The sequence below is a fragment of the Amblyraja radiata genome, chromosome 4 (assembly GCF_010909765.2).
Source record: "Amblyraja radiata isolate CabotCenter1 chromosome 4, sAmbRad1.1.pri, whole genome shotgun sequence".
Lineage (NCBI taxonomy): Eukaryota > Metazoa > Chordata > Chondrichthyes > Rajiformes > Rajidae > Amblyraja > Amblyraja radiata.
In genome coordinates this window covers 116311487-116328261 of record NC_045959.1, presented here as the reverse complement: position 1 = coordinate 116328261, position 16775 = coordinate 116311487, and the positions used below count along the sequence as shown (strand labels likewise).

Here is a 16775-nt window from a genome sequence, read left to right as displayed (position 1 = left end):
TACTGCATTTTTAAAACTCTCAGGCAACAACGGCAGTATCTGAAATCAGTTCCCCTGCACTTCCAGAGGAGTAAATTAACCAGAGATAGACACAGAGTGCTGGAGTAACTCAGCGGGTCAGGCAGCATCTCTGGGGAAAAGGAATAAGTGATGTTTCAGACGGAGACACTTCTTCAGACTGGTCCGAAACGTCACCTATCCATGTTCTCCACAGATGCTGCCTGACCCGCTGAGTTACTCCAGCACTCTGTGAAACGTCACCTATCCATGTTCTCCACAGATGCTGCCTGACCCGCTGTGTTACTCCAGCACACTGTGAAACGTCACCTATCCATGTTCTCCACAGATGCTGCCTGACCCGCTGAGTTACTGCAGCATTTTTTGTTTACAGTGCATTCCAAGGTGCAGACACCTTGGTTGTTGCTACACATCTCCTGTCTTTGAAATCAGCGGCAGGCAAATCTTCAATGAGAAGGAACTGAGTGGTGTACTATTTGTTTTCAATATTCACAGGATTCAAAAGGTACATTGATAGGAGTGATTTAATCTACAAATGCATGGTGGTGCAGTCTTAAAATTAGGCTAAGCTCTTCGTCAGTGAAGTTGAGAAACATTTTTCCCCACATAGAGTATCATGGAAAATTGGAATTCCCTTCAGAAAGATTCAGTTGAAGTACGAGATTGATAATCTTTTTTTAGGCAAGGACCAGAAGGGTTAAGGATCAACGTTGTTTAAATAGATGAGGTACGGATTTAATAGAATGACACTGTACCGAGTTACTGAAACATTTGTAAAACATTGAACATTACTGAATAACAGCGCTGTCAATTGTGTTTAAACTGATTAAAAGGCAATCATTTTTTCCTGATTTACATTCGGGATATGGTGGATACGGACAAGTTTAGGATTTATTTCTCATTGCTGTGTATCCACTCAAGTGGAATTAAGATACACATCAGTCGAGATAGAGTCAGTGAGTGATACAGTGTGGAAACAGGCCCCTTAGCCCAACTTGCCCACACCGGCTAACGTGTCCCAGCTGCACTTGTCCCACCTGCCCGCGTTTGGTCCCTATCCCTTCAAGCCTGTCCCGTCCATGTACGTGTCTAACAGTTTCTTAAACGTTGGAAAAGTCCCAAGCTCAACTACCTCCTCTGGCAGCTTGTTCCATACACCCACCACCCTTTGTTTGCAAAGGTTACCCCTCAGATTCCTATTAAATCTTTTCCACTTCACCTTAAACCTGTCTTCTGGTCCTCAATTCACCTACTCTGGGCAAGAGGTGTAATGTGAAGAAGCATCTCAGACAATAGACAATAGACAATAGGTGCAGGAGTAGGCCATTTGGCTCTTCGAGCCAGCATCGCCATTCAATGGCTGATCATCCCCAATCAGTACCCCGTTCCTGCCTTCTCCCCATATCCCCTGACTCCGCTATTTTTAAGAGTCCTATCTAGCTCTCTCTTGAAAATGAGATGTCACATGAAACATGAAATGTCACATGTCCATGTTCTCCAGAGATACTGCCTGACCTGCTGAGTTACTCCAGCACTTTTTGTTCTGTAGGATGTAAGGCAATGGTGGAACAAGCCTGAGGAACTGAATGGACGGACTATTCTCTTTCTTAATTTAGTTTAGAGATACAGCGCGGATGCAGGCCCTTCGGCCCACCGAGTTCACATCGACCAGCGATCACACACACACTAGTTCTATGTTATGCCTGTGTTTGCATCCTACGCACTCGGGACAAGACAATTAACCTACACATCTTTGGAATGCGAAAAGAAACCGAAGCACCAGGAGAAAACCCATGCGGTCGCAGGGAGAACGTACAAACTCCGTTCAGACAGACAGGAAAGTCGGTTTGTCAAGGAGGACTCTCTCTAACTTCTACAGGTACACAGTAGAGAGTATGCATTGTGGCGTGGTTCGGCAACTTGAGCGCCCTGGAGAGGAAAAGACTACAAAAAGTAGTAAACACTGCCCAGTCCATCATCGGCTCTGACCTCCCTTCCATCGAGGGGATTTATCGCAGTCGCTGCCTCAAAAAGGTTGGCAGCATCATCAAGGACCCACACCATCCTGGCCACACACTCATCTCCCCGCTACCTTCAGGTAGAAGGTACAGGAGCCCGAAGACTGCAACAACCAGGTTCAGGAATAGCTACTTCCCCACAGCCATCAGGCTATTAAACTTGGCTCGGACAAAACTCTGAACATTAATAACCCATTACCTGTTATTTGCACTTTTATCAGTTTATTTATTCATGTGTGTATATATTTATATAATAGTATATGGACACACTGATCTGTTTTGTAGTCAATGCCTACTATGTTCTGTTGTGCTGAAGCAAAGCAAGAATTTCATTGTCCTATCAGGGACACATGACAATAAACTCTCTTGAATCTTGAACCTATAGTCAGGATGGAACTCGGGTCTCTGATGCTGTAAGGCAGCCAGTTTATCACTGCACCGCCCTACAAAGGACCACTGTTCCGTCTGATCTCCAAAAGCAACTGACCGCTTCATATTGCAAACAGGCAACGTTCCACAAACACCACACCGAGGGACAGAGCCACAACTGCTCAACACCATCAGGTACCAACCGGTGAAGGCAAATATCCCGATGTCAACTCTCACAATACCACAGGCAATACATGGCAAAGGACGCACGAGACTGTTCACTCAGGTGTGGATGACGGACGGCTTTGGGGGAGAGTGGAGATGGTGCAGTGTGAACACAACCCTGCTGGGCTTTATTCACCCCCTGACTCAGTGATGGCGGCAGTCGTGAAGTGCAAGAATAGGAAAGAACTAACATGGGTTCCCAACTCGGTGCCATGATCCTGTGAAAGATAGGCATGCGTGCACGTTAGGCTAAAGCTACATTTTTTAGCTATAGGTTTATTATTATCAGGTGCACCAAGGCTGAGTGAAAGGCATGGGAGGGGTCTGCAGATGTTGGTGAAAACAGAAGATAGACTCAAAAAGCTGGAGTAACTCAGCGGCTCAAGATGGCATCTCTGAAGAAATGGAATTGGGTCGAGACCCTTAATCAGATTTTGTGCTGCATGCTATCCACACAGATTAACTGTGTTAAGTGTGGGTCTTGTTTTTTTTTGTAATGTTATGACTGTAGAAAGCAATTTCGTTCAGACCACGTTGTTTGAATGACAATAAAAGGCATTCTATTTTATTTTATTAAATATATTACAGAGAACTTTTGTTATAACGGACCATACAGGCAGATGATGTCCATTATGGCTGATTGTCCGCTAAATAGGTACAGTATTCAAAACACTGCCAATAATCGTACACTAAACAGGACACGCCATAAATAGGCCTATTTCCTTCGCTCCATAGATGCTGCCTCAACCGTTGAGTTTCTCCAGCATTTCTGTCTACCTTCGATTTTCCAGCATCTGCCGTTCCTTCTTAAACACGCAATAAATTGGAAAGGAGAATGCAGACTGAAACATGATTCACTCCAAACACCTAGCGGTCACTCCGTGAACCAACAAACTTGGCCCTTCATCCCCGATACGAACATACGGGAGTGAGTAGGTTAACATATGATGAGTGTTTGCCGGCACTGGGCCTGTATTCGCTAGAGTTTAGAAGAATGAGGGAGGACCTCATTGAAACGTACATAGTAGTGAAAGGCTTGGATAGAGTGGATGCCGAGAGGATGATTCCATTAGTGGGAGAGTCCAGGACTAGAGGCCGTAGCCTCAGAATTAAAGGACATTGTTTTAGGAAGGAGATGAGGAGGAATTTCTTTAGTTAGAGGGTGGTGAATCTGTGGAATTCTTTGTCAGAGAAGGCTGTGGAGGCAAATTCAGTGGATATATTTAAGGCAGAGATAGATAGATTCTTGATTAGTACGGGTGTCAGGGGTTATGGGAAGGAGGCAGGAGAATGGAGTTAGGAGGGAGAGATAAATCAGCCATGATTGAATGGCGGAGTGGACTTGATGGGCCGAATAGCCTAATTCTACTCCCATCACTTATGATACACCTCGGTTACAACAGGCTTTGACCACTACAACCAAAACCCGTTATAAAGAGGTCTGTAATAACGAGGGTGGACTGTATACACAAATACAAACACAAGCACAGTAGGTAGAGCAATAGGGAGAGATAACAAGTGAAGAATATTGTTCACATAACCTTAGCACATCAGTCACACTGCCCTCCATAATGTTTGGGACAAAGACACATCATTTATTTATTTGCCTCTGTACATGTGGTTAAAGTGCACATTGTCACTTTTTATTAAAAGGTATATTTATACATTTTGGTTTCACCATGTAGAAATTACAGCTGTGTTTATACATAGTCCCCCCATTTCAGGGCACCATAATGTTTGGGACACATGGCTTCCCTAGTGTTTGTAATTGCTCAGGTGTGTTTAATTGCCTCCTTCATGTAGGTAGAAGAGAGCTCTCAGCACCTAGTCTTTCCATCACCTTTGGAAACTTTTATGTAAGTAAGTTTATTGGCCAAGTATTCACATACAAGGAATTTGCCTTGGTGCTCCGCCCACAAGTAACAACATGACATACAGCGAGTTATGAATGACTCATTAATGATAAAACACCATTGATCAAGCATGTGAACCAACAAAATACCAGATCAAAGGGAGGCTACAGATTTTTGGCTGTTGAGTAGAGCTACTACTCGTGGATTAAAACTGTTTTTATGTCTGGCTGTGGCAGCTTTGACAGTCCGGAGTCGCCTTCCAGAGGGAAGTGATTCAAAGAGTTTGTGGTCAGGGTGAGAGGGGTCAGAGATGATCTTGCCCGCTCGCTTCCTGGCCCTTGCAGTGCACAGTTCATCAATGGAGGGAAGGTTGCAGCCAATAATCTTCTCAGCTGATCGGACGATTCGCTGCAGCCTCCAGATGTCGTGCTTGGTGGCTGAGACAAACCAGACCATGATGGAGAAGGTGAGAACAGACTCTACGATGACCGTGTAGAATTGGACCATCATTGCCTGTGGCAGATTGTGCTTCCTCAGCTGCCGTAGGAAGTACATCCTCTGTTGTGCCTTTTTGACTGTGGAGTCGATGGTAGCCCTCCACTTAAGGTCCTTGGAGATGATGGTTCCCAGGAGCTTAAAAGACTCCACAGATGTGACTGTCTTAAGAGCATTGAGCTCCAGGTTAAGAGCATTGAGCTCCAGGTTGTTGCGACGGCACCAGGACGCCAGCTGTGACACTTCCTTCCCATCCTGGATCAGTCCAATCAGGGTTGTGTCGTCCGCAAACTTGAGAAGCTTGACAGAGGTGTCTGTGGAGGTGCAGTCGTTGGTGTCGAGAGAGTAGAGAGGAGAGAGTACGCAGCCTTGCGGTGCTCCTAGGCTGAGCGTTTGCGGGTCCGAGATGTGCTTTCCCAGCCTTACATGCTGCTTCCTGTCTGTCAGGAAGCTGATGATCCACCGACAGAGGGGTTCAGGCACAGTCAACTCGGAAAGTTTGGAGTGTAGTAGCTCTGGCACAATGGTGTTGAATGCAGAGCTAAAATCAGCAAACAGGATCCTCGCATAGGTCCCCTGGCGGTCTAGGTGCTGTAGGATGAGGTGCAGGCCCAGGTTGACTGCATCATCCACAATTTTATTGCTGTTTATCAACATGAGGACCAGAGTTGTGCCAATGAAAGTCAAAGAAGCCATTATGAGACTGAGAAACAAGAATAAAACTGTTAGAGACATCAGCCAAACATTAGGTTTACCAAAATTAACTGTTTGGAACATCATTAAGAAGAAAGAGAGCACTGGTGAGCTTACTAATCGCAAAGGGACTGGCAGGCCAAGGAAGACCTCCACAGCTGATGACAAAACAATTCTCTCTATAATAAAGAAAAATCCCCAAACACCTGTCCGACGGATCAGAAACACTCTTCAGGAGTCAGGTGTGGATTTGTCAATGACCACTGTCTGCAGAAGACGTCATGAACAGAAATACAGAGGCTATACCGCAAGATGCAAACCACTGGTCAGCTGCAAAAATAGGATGGCCAGGTTACAGTTTGCCAAGAAGTACTTAAAAGAGCAACCACAGTTCTGGAAAAAGGTCTTGTGGACAGATGAGACGAAGATTAACTTATATCAGAGTGATGGCAAGAGCAAAGTATGGAGGAGTGAAGGAACTGCCCAAGATCCAAAGCATACCACCTCATCTGTGAAACATGGTGGTGGGGGTGTTGTGGCTTGGGCATGTATGGTTGCTGACGGTAGTAGCATAATGAATTCTGAAGTGTATAGATGCGTCCTATCTGCTCAAATTCAAACAAATGCCTTAAAACTCATTAGCCGGCTGTTCATTCTACAGCAAGGCAATGATCCCAAACATACTGTTAAAGCAACAAAGGAGTTTTTCAAAGCTAAAAAATGGTCAATTCTTGAGTGGCCAAGTCAATCACCTGATCTGAACTCAATTGAGCATGACTTGTGCTGAAGAGAAAACTGAAGAGGACTAGCCCCCAAAATAAGCATAAGCTAAAGATGGCTGCAATACAGGCCTGGCCGAGCATCACCAGAGAAGATACCCAGCAACTGGTGATGTCCATGAATCGCAGACTTTAAGCAGTCATTGCATGCAAAGGATATGCAACAAAATACTAAACATGACTACTTTCATTTACATGACATTGCTGTGTCCCAAACATGATGGTGCCCTGAAATGGGGTGGGGGGGACTAAGTATAAACACTGCTGTAATTTCTACCAAACGTGTAAAAATACCCTTTAATAAAATCTGACAATGTGCACTTTAACCACATGTGATTTTTTTCTATTACAAATCTCAAATTGTGGAGTACAGAGGCAAATAAACAAATGATGGGTCTTTGTCCCAAACATTATGGAGGGCACTGTACATCTGAGCTGGTTTCTGTAGTACAATTGATTGTTAATTGGATTTATTATTGTCACGTTTACTGAAGCAGTGAAAAGCTTTTGTTTGTGTGCCATCCATTCAAATCAGATTATACTATATATGAATATAATCAAGCCAAACTCAAGTACTATACTCTTTGAATCACTTCCCTCTGGAAGGCGACTCCGGACTGTCAAAGTCGCCACAGCCAGACATAAAAACACCTTTTTTCCACACGAGTAGTAGCTCTACTCAATAACCACAAATCTGCAGCCTCCTTTTGCTCTGGTATTTTATTTCATTCACATGTTTAATCAATAATGTTTTATTATTAATGTTTACTGTTTTATGTATCATTCTTAACTGTCACTGTATGTCATGTTGTCACTTGTGGGCGGAGCACCAAGGCAAATTCCTTGTATGTGAATACTTAGCCAATAAACTTATTCATTCATTCATTCATAAGTAGTGTGAAGAGAGAGATACAGTTGTTGTGTTTTTGGTACATATGACAATTAAACACTATTGATTCTCGAGGTCAAATTCGTGCCGTGGAACCCTCAGCCAGACATGCTGAATTCCCCTAGAAGTTTGCTTATTGAAACATATAAGATTATTAAGGGTTTGGACACGCTAGAGGCAGGAAACATATTCCCGATGTTGGGGAGTCCAGAACCAGGGGCCACAGTTTAATAATAAGGGGTGAGGTGAGGAAACACTTATTCACCCAGAGAGTTGTGAATCTGTGGCATTCTCTGCCTCAGAGGGCGGTGGAGGCCGGTTCTCTGGATACTTTCAAGAGAGAGCTTGACTCTTAAAGATAGCGGAGTCAGGGGATATGGGGAGAAGGCAGGAACGGACGATTGTGGATGACCAGCCATGATCACATTGAATGGCGGTGCTGTCTCGAAGGGCTGAATGTCCTACTCCTGCACCTATTGTGTATTGCTTCTTTTAATCTACAGGCCCATTCTTTGTCACATCTTCTACATGGCAACAACATTACCTGTGAGGTGCATAGGGACCAGGTAAGATGGTGAAACGCAAAAGTTCCTTCTAAAAGTCCATGTTACACCAGGCTTTCAATTAAGCATTGAAAGCTCTCCTCCTTGACCAAGAATATTTGTTCCAAATAGTTTAGTTTTTACTTTAGAGATACAGCACGGAAACAGGCCCTTCGGCGCACTGAGTCAACGCCGACCAGAGATCACTCCGTACACTAGCACTCCCCGACACACTGGGGACAATTTACAATCTTACAGAAACCAATTAACCTACAAACCTGGATGTCTTTGAAGTGTGGGCGGAAACCAGAGCACCTGGAGAAAACCCATGTGTCACAGGGAGGATGTACAAACTGCGCACTGGAAGCACCTATAATCGGGATCGAACCCGGGTCTCCGGCGATGTAAGGTAGCAACCGTACCGCTGCACCACCGTGCCGCCCAAAGTAGTTGCAGTACTTTGCTCCAGATTAACAGCTCAAGACACAACCTGGTTCTCTGCATGGCCACAGACTACAATAGTATTGCTTGGTGAAGCAGAATGTAACAATGTGTGATAATGATAGCAGGGCTTAATATAACTGCAAACACACAGTCAATCAACAAGTAGTGCTCTGGAAAAGTTGATGGCAAATATTAGCCTCAATCTCTCAATCTCTTTGCAATTTCCTGAATACAGCTTCAGAAACCATCTGTAAAAAATGTAGCGCAAAACACAAGGTGCTGGAGTAACTTTACTCAGCGGGTCAGGCAGCATCTGTGGAGGTAATGGTCAGGCGGCATTCGGATCTGAAGAAGGGTCCCGACCCGATACGTCACTCATTCCTTCTCTCCAGAGACGCTGCCTGTCCTGCTGAGTTACTTCAGCTTTTTGTGTCTACCCTCCACTTTGTTTAGTTTAGTTTAGAGATACAGCGCGGAAACAGGCCCACCGAGTCCACACCGACCAGCGATCACCGCACACTAGCACTATCCTACACACACTAGGGACAATTTACAATTTTTGTTTACCAAAGCCAATTCACCGAAAAATCTGTAAGCCTTTGGAGTGTGGGAGGAAATGGGAGCACCTGGAGAAAACCCACACGGTCACGGGGAGAACGTACAAACTCCGTACAGACAACACCCATACCCATACAGCGTGGAAACAGGCCCTTTGGCCCAACGAGTCCGTGCCGACCAGCGATCCCCACATATTAACATTACTCTACACACACTTTGTGTGTTGCTGAAGATAGACACAAGCAAGTGCAGATGTTTGTGTGTAAAATGCAGCCTCAGTTGCCCACGTATTCTCCCCTAGGGAATTCCCCAGGGGACAGAGATGATCAGGGTAAAGTACACAAAATGCTGGAGTAACTCCACAACAGTCGGAATCCTTCCTCAGACCCTCTGCAAAGGTCTCAACCCAAAACGTCACATATTCCTTCTCTCCAGGGATGCTGCTTGTCCCGCTGAGTTACTCCAGCATTGTGTGTCTATCTTTGGTGTACACCAGCACCTGCAGCTCCTTCCTACTCAGGGCAAAGCATAGTTTAGTTCTGAACGGTGCAAGTTCGAATAGGCCCAAGACTCAGAATTCAATTCAATTTACTTGATTACAGCAAGAAAGACAATTGATCCCAATGTTATTCAACAGAATGAGCAACAGTGGTAGTGGAGGAGATAGATCAGCCCATTTCAGCACCATTTTGTTTGAACGTGTGGATGCCGCTGGCAAGGCTGGCACCCAATGTCATATCCTTTATAGACAATAGACAATAGATGCAGGAGTAGGCCATTTGGCCCTTCGAGCCAGCACCGCCATTCAATGTGGTCATGGCTGATCATCCCCAATCAGTACCCCGTTCCTGCCTTCTCCCCATATCCCCTGACTCCGCTATCTTTAAGAGTCCTATCTAGCTCTCTCTTGAAAGTATCTAGAGAACCTGCCTGCACCGCCCTCTGAGGCAGAGAATTCCACAGACTCACAACACTGTGAGAAAAAGTGTTTCCTCGTCTCCGTTCTAAATGGCTTACTCCTTATTCTTAAACTGTGGCCCCTGGTTCTGGACTCCCCCAACATCAGGGGACATGTTTCATGCCTCTAGCGTGCCCAAACCCTTACCAATCTTATATGTTTCAATAAGATTCCCTCTCATCCTTCTAAACTCCAGAGTGTACAAGCCCAGCTGCTCCATTCTCTCAGCATGTGACAGTCCCGCCATCCCGGGAATTAACCTTGTAAACCTACGCTGCACTCCCTCAATAGCAAGAATGTCCTTCCTCAAATTAGGGGACCAAAACTGCACACAATACTCCAGGTGTGATCTCACTAGGGCTCTGTACAACTGCAGAAGAACTTTGATGGAGGTGGTGGCGTATTTTCTTGACCCATTGTAATCCATCCATGTAGCGGTTGATACGACTGAAGATAGACGCAAATTGCTGGGGCAGCTCAGCGGGACAGGCAGCGTCTCTGGAGAAACGGAATGCGTGACATTTCGGGTTGGGACCGTTCTTCAGACAGAGTCTGACGGATACAACTGAAAGGCTGTAAAAAAGAGCCCAGCCCATCACACAAACCAACCTCCCTTCCATTGACTCCATCTACACTCCAAGCTGCCTCGGCAAGGCCAGCAGCATAATCAAGGACTGGTCTCACCCTGGTCATTCTCTCTTCTCCCCTCTCCCATCAGGCAAGAGGTACAGAAGTGTGAAAACGCACACCTCCAGATTCAGGGACAGTTTCTTCCCAGCTGTTATCAGGAAACTGAACCATCTCATCACCAACTAGAGAGCAGTCTTGAGACACCATCTACCTCAATGGAGACCCTCGGACTATCTTTAATCGGACTTTACATCCCACGAAAGATTGTACCTGTCATCTGTACACTGTGTTCAAGAAGGAACTGCAGATGCTGGAAAATCGAAGGTACACAAAAAAGCTGGAGAAACTCAGCGGGTGCAGCAGCATCTATGGAGCGAAGGAAATAGGCAACGTTTCGGGCCGAAACCCTTCTTCAGACTGTGGACGGCTCGCTTACAATCATGTATGGTCTTTTCTTTAATTGGATAGCACGCAACAAAAGCTCTTTCACTGTACTTTCGTACACGCGACAATAATAAAATTTAAAAAAGAGTTGTTTAGAATTGAAGTCACACACAGGGCAAAACTGATGTCCTCTGGAAAGGAAGTGTCACATAGTTATCAGCTTTAGGAACAACCCAACTGTTTAATAGACCACGTGCCAGCATCATTTTTGTTTTGTATTTTCCAGAATTTGGTTAAAACAAGTTGGAACCTGGATTCCTATTTCACAAATTAGTCTAAGCTTTTGAGTTATTTATCTGGTAACAAAGGTACAACTTCACCAATAATTAGTCAATATATCGAGCTACCGCAGATGGGAACAGCAAGTGACTGCTTGGCCAGGCCGACTCTGCAACGTAGCCAGGACAACGGGCCTGTGTAGCCAGCTGCACTTAGACCACCCTGGACTTTGAAAATGGCACCAAAAACATGGTGACTCTTTATTGTCTCAGTGGACTATACATTTTATACTTAATCCAAGGTAGATAAAAGTGCTGGAGAAACTCAGCGGGTGCAGCAGCATCTTTGGAGCGAAGGAAATAGGCAATGTTTTTCGACCCGTAACGTTGCCTATTTCCTTCGCTCCATAGATGCTGCTGCACCCGTTGAGTTTCTCCAGCACTTCTGTCCACCTTCGATTTTCCAGCATCTGCAGTTCCTTCTTAAATACTTAATCCAAGATTGTGTTTATATATTATAATATTTTACTGAACTGAGGGCAAAAACTGTACCTCATTATACGTGACAATAAAGTTATCAGGCAACTGAATCATCCAACCACAACCAGAGAGCAGTGCTGAACTGCTATCTACTTCTTTGATGACCCTCGGACTATCCTTGATCGGACTTGGTTGACTTTACCTTGCACTAAACGTTATTCCCTTATCATGTATCATTTTGTACACTGTAAATTGATTGATTGTAATCATGTATTGTCTTTCTTTCAAGCATGCAACAAAAGCTTTTCACTGTACCTCGGTACATGTGACAATAAACTAAACGGAACTAAAACCATGGAGACTTAGGACACACACAAAAAGCTGAAGTAACTCAGTGGGTCAAGCAGCGTCTTTGGAGAAAAGGAATAGGTGACATTTCGGGTCAAGGCCCCTCTTCAGACTGAGAATCAGGGGAAAGGGAATGGGGAAAGTTTCTTAGTCTGAAGAAGGGTCTTAACCCGAAATGTCAGCTATTACTTTTCTCCAGAGATGCTGCCGCCGACGACACCACTGTGGTTGGACGAATCAGATGGGGACGAGTCAGAGTATAGAAGTGAGATCGACCGACTGACCAAATAGTGCCAGCACAACAACCTGGGTCTCAACATCAATAAGACCAAGGAACTGATTGTGGACTTTAGTAGGGGAAGGATGAGGACCCACAATCCTGTTTATATCAACGGGACAATGGTGGAGAGGGTCAATGACTTCAAATTCCTGGGCGTGCATATTTCCAAAGATCTTTCCTGGACCCAACACACTGATGCAATTGTAAAGAAGGCACATCAGCGACTCTACTTCCTGAGAAGGTTACGGAGATTCGGCATGTCGAACAGGAGTCTCCTAAACTTCTACAGGTGCACGGTAGAGAGCATACTGACTGGTTGCATCGTGGCCTGGTTCGGCAACTTGAACGTCCAGGAGCGAAAAAGACTGCAAAAAGTTGTGACCACTGCCCAATCCATCACCGGCTCTGACCTCCCCACCGTCAAAGGGTCCTATCGTAGTCGCTGCCTCAAAAAGGCAGCCAAAATCATCAAGGACCCACACCATCCTGGCCACACACTCATCTCACCATTGCCATATGGAAGAAGGTACAGGAGCCTGAAAACTGTAACATCCAGGTTCAGGAACAGCTTCTTCCCTACAGCCATCAGGCTATTAAACACAACAACGAATAAGCTCTGACCTCTGTACTGCAAAAGACTATGTTATTACTGCGCTATATCTGTTATTTATTGAACTTTTTCTTTTTTTCTCTTCCCCCGTAATGTACTATGTCTACATATTCACATATTCTGTTGTGCTGCAGCAAGTAAGAATTTCATTGTCCCATCCGGGGCATATGACAATAAAACACTCTTGACTCTTGACCCGCTGAGTAACTCCAGCACTTTGTGTTTACCTTCGGTATAAACCAGCACCTGCAGTTCCTTCCTGCACTCCTTAACATACAATGAATTCTGTCTAGTCAGTGGTGCCTTCATCTGCTCTCTCAGGTGGTTGTAAATGATTTTTTAAAAAAAGCTTTGCGCAGTAGCCCTGTCCAATAGTTTTCTTTCACATAAGGAAGCATGTTTATAAGACCATGACAGGAACAGATAAGGCGAATGCATAGTGTCTTTCACTCAGAAACAGAGGACATAGGCTTAAGAGAAGGGAAAGATTTATTAGAAACCCGAGGAACAGGTTGTTGACACAGAGGGTGTATGGAACGAGCTGCCAGAGGAGGTGGTTGGGGCAGGTACTATCACAACATTTCAAAGGCATTTAGACAGGTACATGGATGGGAAAGCTTTGGATGGATATGGGCCGAACGTGGGCAGGAGGGACTAGTGCAGATGGGGCATCTTGGTGGGACGGATGAGTTGGACTGAAGGGCCTGTTTCTGTACTGTATGGCTCGATGAAAACATTATCTGGATATTTCTGTCAATGTTGTCAGATCTTGTTGTGTGAAAATTGCCTGCTGCATTACCTTATGAAATGACCATAACTAATGCTTGGAACTATTTAATAAATATATAGCCTTTCAGGGATACGCTTTGGCGATGAAATACACTAAGTGTGTTTCCTCAGAAATAAACTTAGTCATGGTCGACATGATTGGATTCACGGGAGGTGGTCTGGGAGGGGAGGATGCTCCTCAAACTGTGGAGCATCTTGGACAGTACAGCTCACCCCCTCCGTGACGCACTGGTCAACCTGAGGAGCTCCTTCAGCAACAGACTGGTTCCACCAAGATGCAGCACAGAACACAACAGGAGATCCTTCTTCCCTGTGGCTATCACACTGTACAACCCCTCCCCCTTCTGTTGTGGGGTAGACTGAGACTGACTCCCCAATGGGGTGGGAGGTTGCAACCTTCACGCGGTCTACCCTGTTTCAACAAATGCAATCAACCTGGTGTGCACAAACAGAAGATCAAACAGAACATGTTGTCTTACAACTTTAGGCTGTGCACGCCATATGCAAGAAGAAGAAGACTCCACAATCTTTGCACATCCCCAATCCTTTCCACTCGTCACTTTAATTTCATGTACCTTGTGTTTTATGACTATGGGCAGATCAATTTCCCTCCTGGGATAAATAAACGTTTTATCAGAGACGGGCATTGGGTTACAGATTCTATAACTGATTTTGTAACGACAACGTACACCACCTGAGAAAAGACTCAAAGTGCTGGAGTAACTCAGCGGGTCAGGCAGCATCCTTGGTGAATGAACATTGATGACGTTTCAGGTCAGGGCCTTTCTTCCCCCCTCCCCTCGTCACATATCCTTGTTCTCCGGAGATGATGCCTGACCCGCTGAGGTGCTCCAGCACTCTGTGTGTCTTTCCATGGTAAAGCAGCATCTGCAGTTCCTTGTTTCTACATGCATGCTGCATGACAAGTGAAAGTAGTATGCAAGAAAAGAGACAACATTTGAAAGCTAAATAAACTTTGCAATAGCTAGAAATCTAGATTATGACGTGGTAGCATGTTCAAAGATTATTATTTGCAATCTATTATTTGGTGTAATCTCCTTAACATACATGTTCACGTATGATGAAGGGTCTTCACCAGTAACACAAAACCACTTGAACAGCTATTAATGCGCTTATTATTACCAGAATGTTCCACAGGTTTCTCATTTTAAAATGATGTGGTGTCAAAATCTATAATGTGCACACAGGACTTCCTCCTGCAAAAGGGTCTCTCTTTATATGAATAACGTGTTTCCAAATGTAAAAAGTAACATTCTTCCTGTTGCACACATGCAGATTTAGAGAGGTGTGTGAGGCTGATTTGTAAAGGCAAAATGTGTGTGTGGGTGGGGTTGGGGGGGGGGGGAGAAACCTTGCTCATTATAACATTGATAATGAAAATGTTCCTTGATGGTTTGTGTGAATTTCTGATAACAGCTTTAAGTGAATCAAGATGGCATCCAACTGTCTTCATGGGTAGTGATGGTCACCACTGTGTATTTGTTTTTTTTGTGTGTGGCCTGGCTGTTGCTCAGTCTGCTGTTAATTGCTCGTGTTTCTGCCCTACTGTGTTCAATGAGATGGGTGTGTTGCTTATCTGGTTTACACCAGCACTTTACCAAGCCTGCTGAATATACTCCCCACTACTAGCCCTTCCCCGTGTTCGCTCTCCACCCGATTCTCCCTCTTTCACCCCCCTCCCCACCCCCAAACCCCCACTGCCCAGTGAATCTAACCGAGGCTGTGATCAGCGCCCTTCAAAACACCATCCCTCCCGTCGCCCTGAACAGCCAGGTTCGACACCCGCCCATTGCGAGTACGCGAGCGCCGTGGATTTCAGGCCTTCTACCGTCTCTTCCCCCCACCCCCCAAGCTATCTTGTATGTGTATGTGTATATATTTATTCTCCCCTTTTCAAAGTTTACCCGCCATTTAATCTCCCTTCGAGCCACACAAAATGGGTTTTAGTCCAAATGGGAATGAAATTAACACAGGAGGAAGAATGCCCATCACAGGGGCCTGGGCTTCCTTCAGTCGTTCAGAACCTGACGCCGAAACACAGGTTCCCCAAACAATCTAAAGTCCTCGTTTTTTAAATTAAATAAGATAAATAAAACTATACTCTTCTCCCAGGCCACATTTTAATTTTCTGACATCAAGCAAGTTTCATTGGAGTCGGGCGACAATGAAAAGAATAAACAGGTTACTTACTCGGTCGGGTGCTCGGGGTCATAAGCGTCCCCCATCTTCGGCGAGCGGCGCGACTTTGCTCAAAACGTTCAGCATGAAAAAAAAATTAAAAAAATGAAAATAATAAAACGTGGAGAGAGAAAGGGGGAGGGGGGGGGGTTAAAATGTTTTTTTGTCCTCCTCCAGCGAGGCGGCGTGGGGTCGATTTCTTTTTTGGAAGCTTGAGACTTTTAGCTCCGGGTGTGACAACTTCGACGCTCCAAAAAATCCGACCCTCTTTTTGTATCAATTCTCCCGATCCTCGATCCGATACAAATGTTGCCCTTCAGCTTCACTCCATCCTGCTCCGGCCGGCCTGCCTGCCGCTGCTCGCAGTCCCCACACACACGAACACACTATCTCCCTCCTTCTTAAAACATCCTTCCCATGTTTAAATATATTGTACCTTGTGTGTATGTGTGTACACACACACACATAAAAAAAAATCTCCAACCAGGCACGCGATCTATTTAATCCCCGCTCAGCCCCTGCAAAACAGAATGAACGCAAAAAAATCCTTCCATCGGAAAATAATGCATTTTTTCTATAGTTGTAGACATTTAAATTTGTCTTCCGTCTGGTCCCCCTTCCTGCTTTAAGCACACATTATATTTTGTGTGTAAGTGTGTGTGCGCGTCCGTGTTGTATTTTTTTCCAGCCCTCGAGAAAGAACAGTACGTCGCTCCGTAACAAACGGAAATGAACCGAGGAGGGGTGTTTTTTTCCTTCGATGCGACTGGGAGTTTCCTGTGCAATTGACAGTCACCCGGGCCAACAGAAAGTGATTTGCTTGCTTGTGAGAGTGACACCAGAACCGTTTTATTATTACTCGTTTAGGAACTGCTGCTACTGCCGCCGCCGCCGCCGCCGCGAACCATCAGGTTCCTATTTGTTTTGTTACATTTG

General features: G+C 45.1%; 1 protein-coding gene across 1 annotated transcript in view; it reads right to left on the bottom strand.

Annotated features, from left to right (window-relative positions):
- The window catches only part of setd2 (SET domain containing 2, histone lysine methyltransferase), a 117488-nt gene extending 100926 nt beyond the window's left edge, over positions 1-16562 (bottom strand). The window contains 1 exon segment of the mRNA XM_033020298.1: positions 15852-16562. Within this exon segment, the coding sequence (XP_032876189.1) occupies positions 15852-15886 (35 nt within the window). The 5' untranslated portion in view covers positions 15887-16562.
- Between the last annotated feature and the right edge of the window lie 213 nt (positions 16563-16775).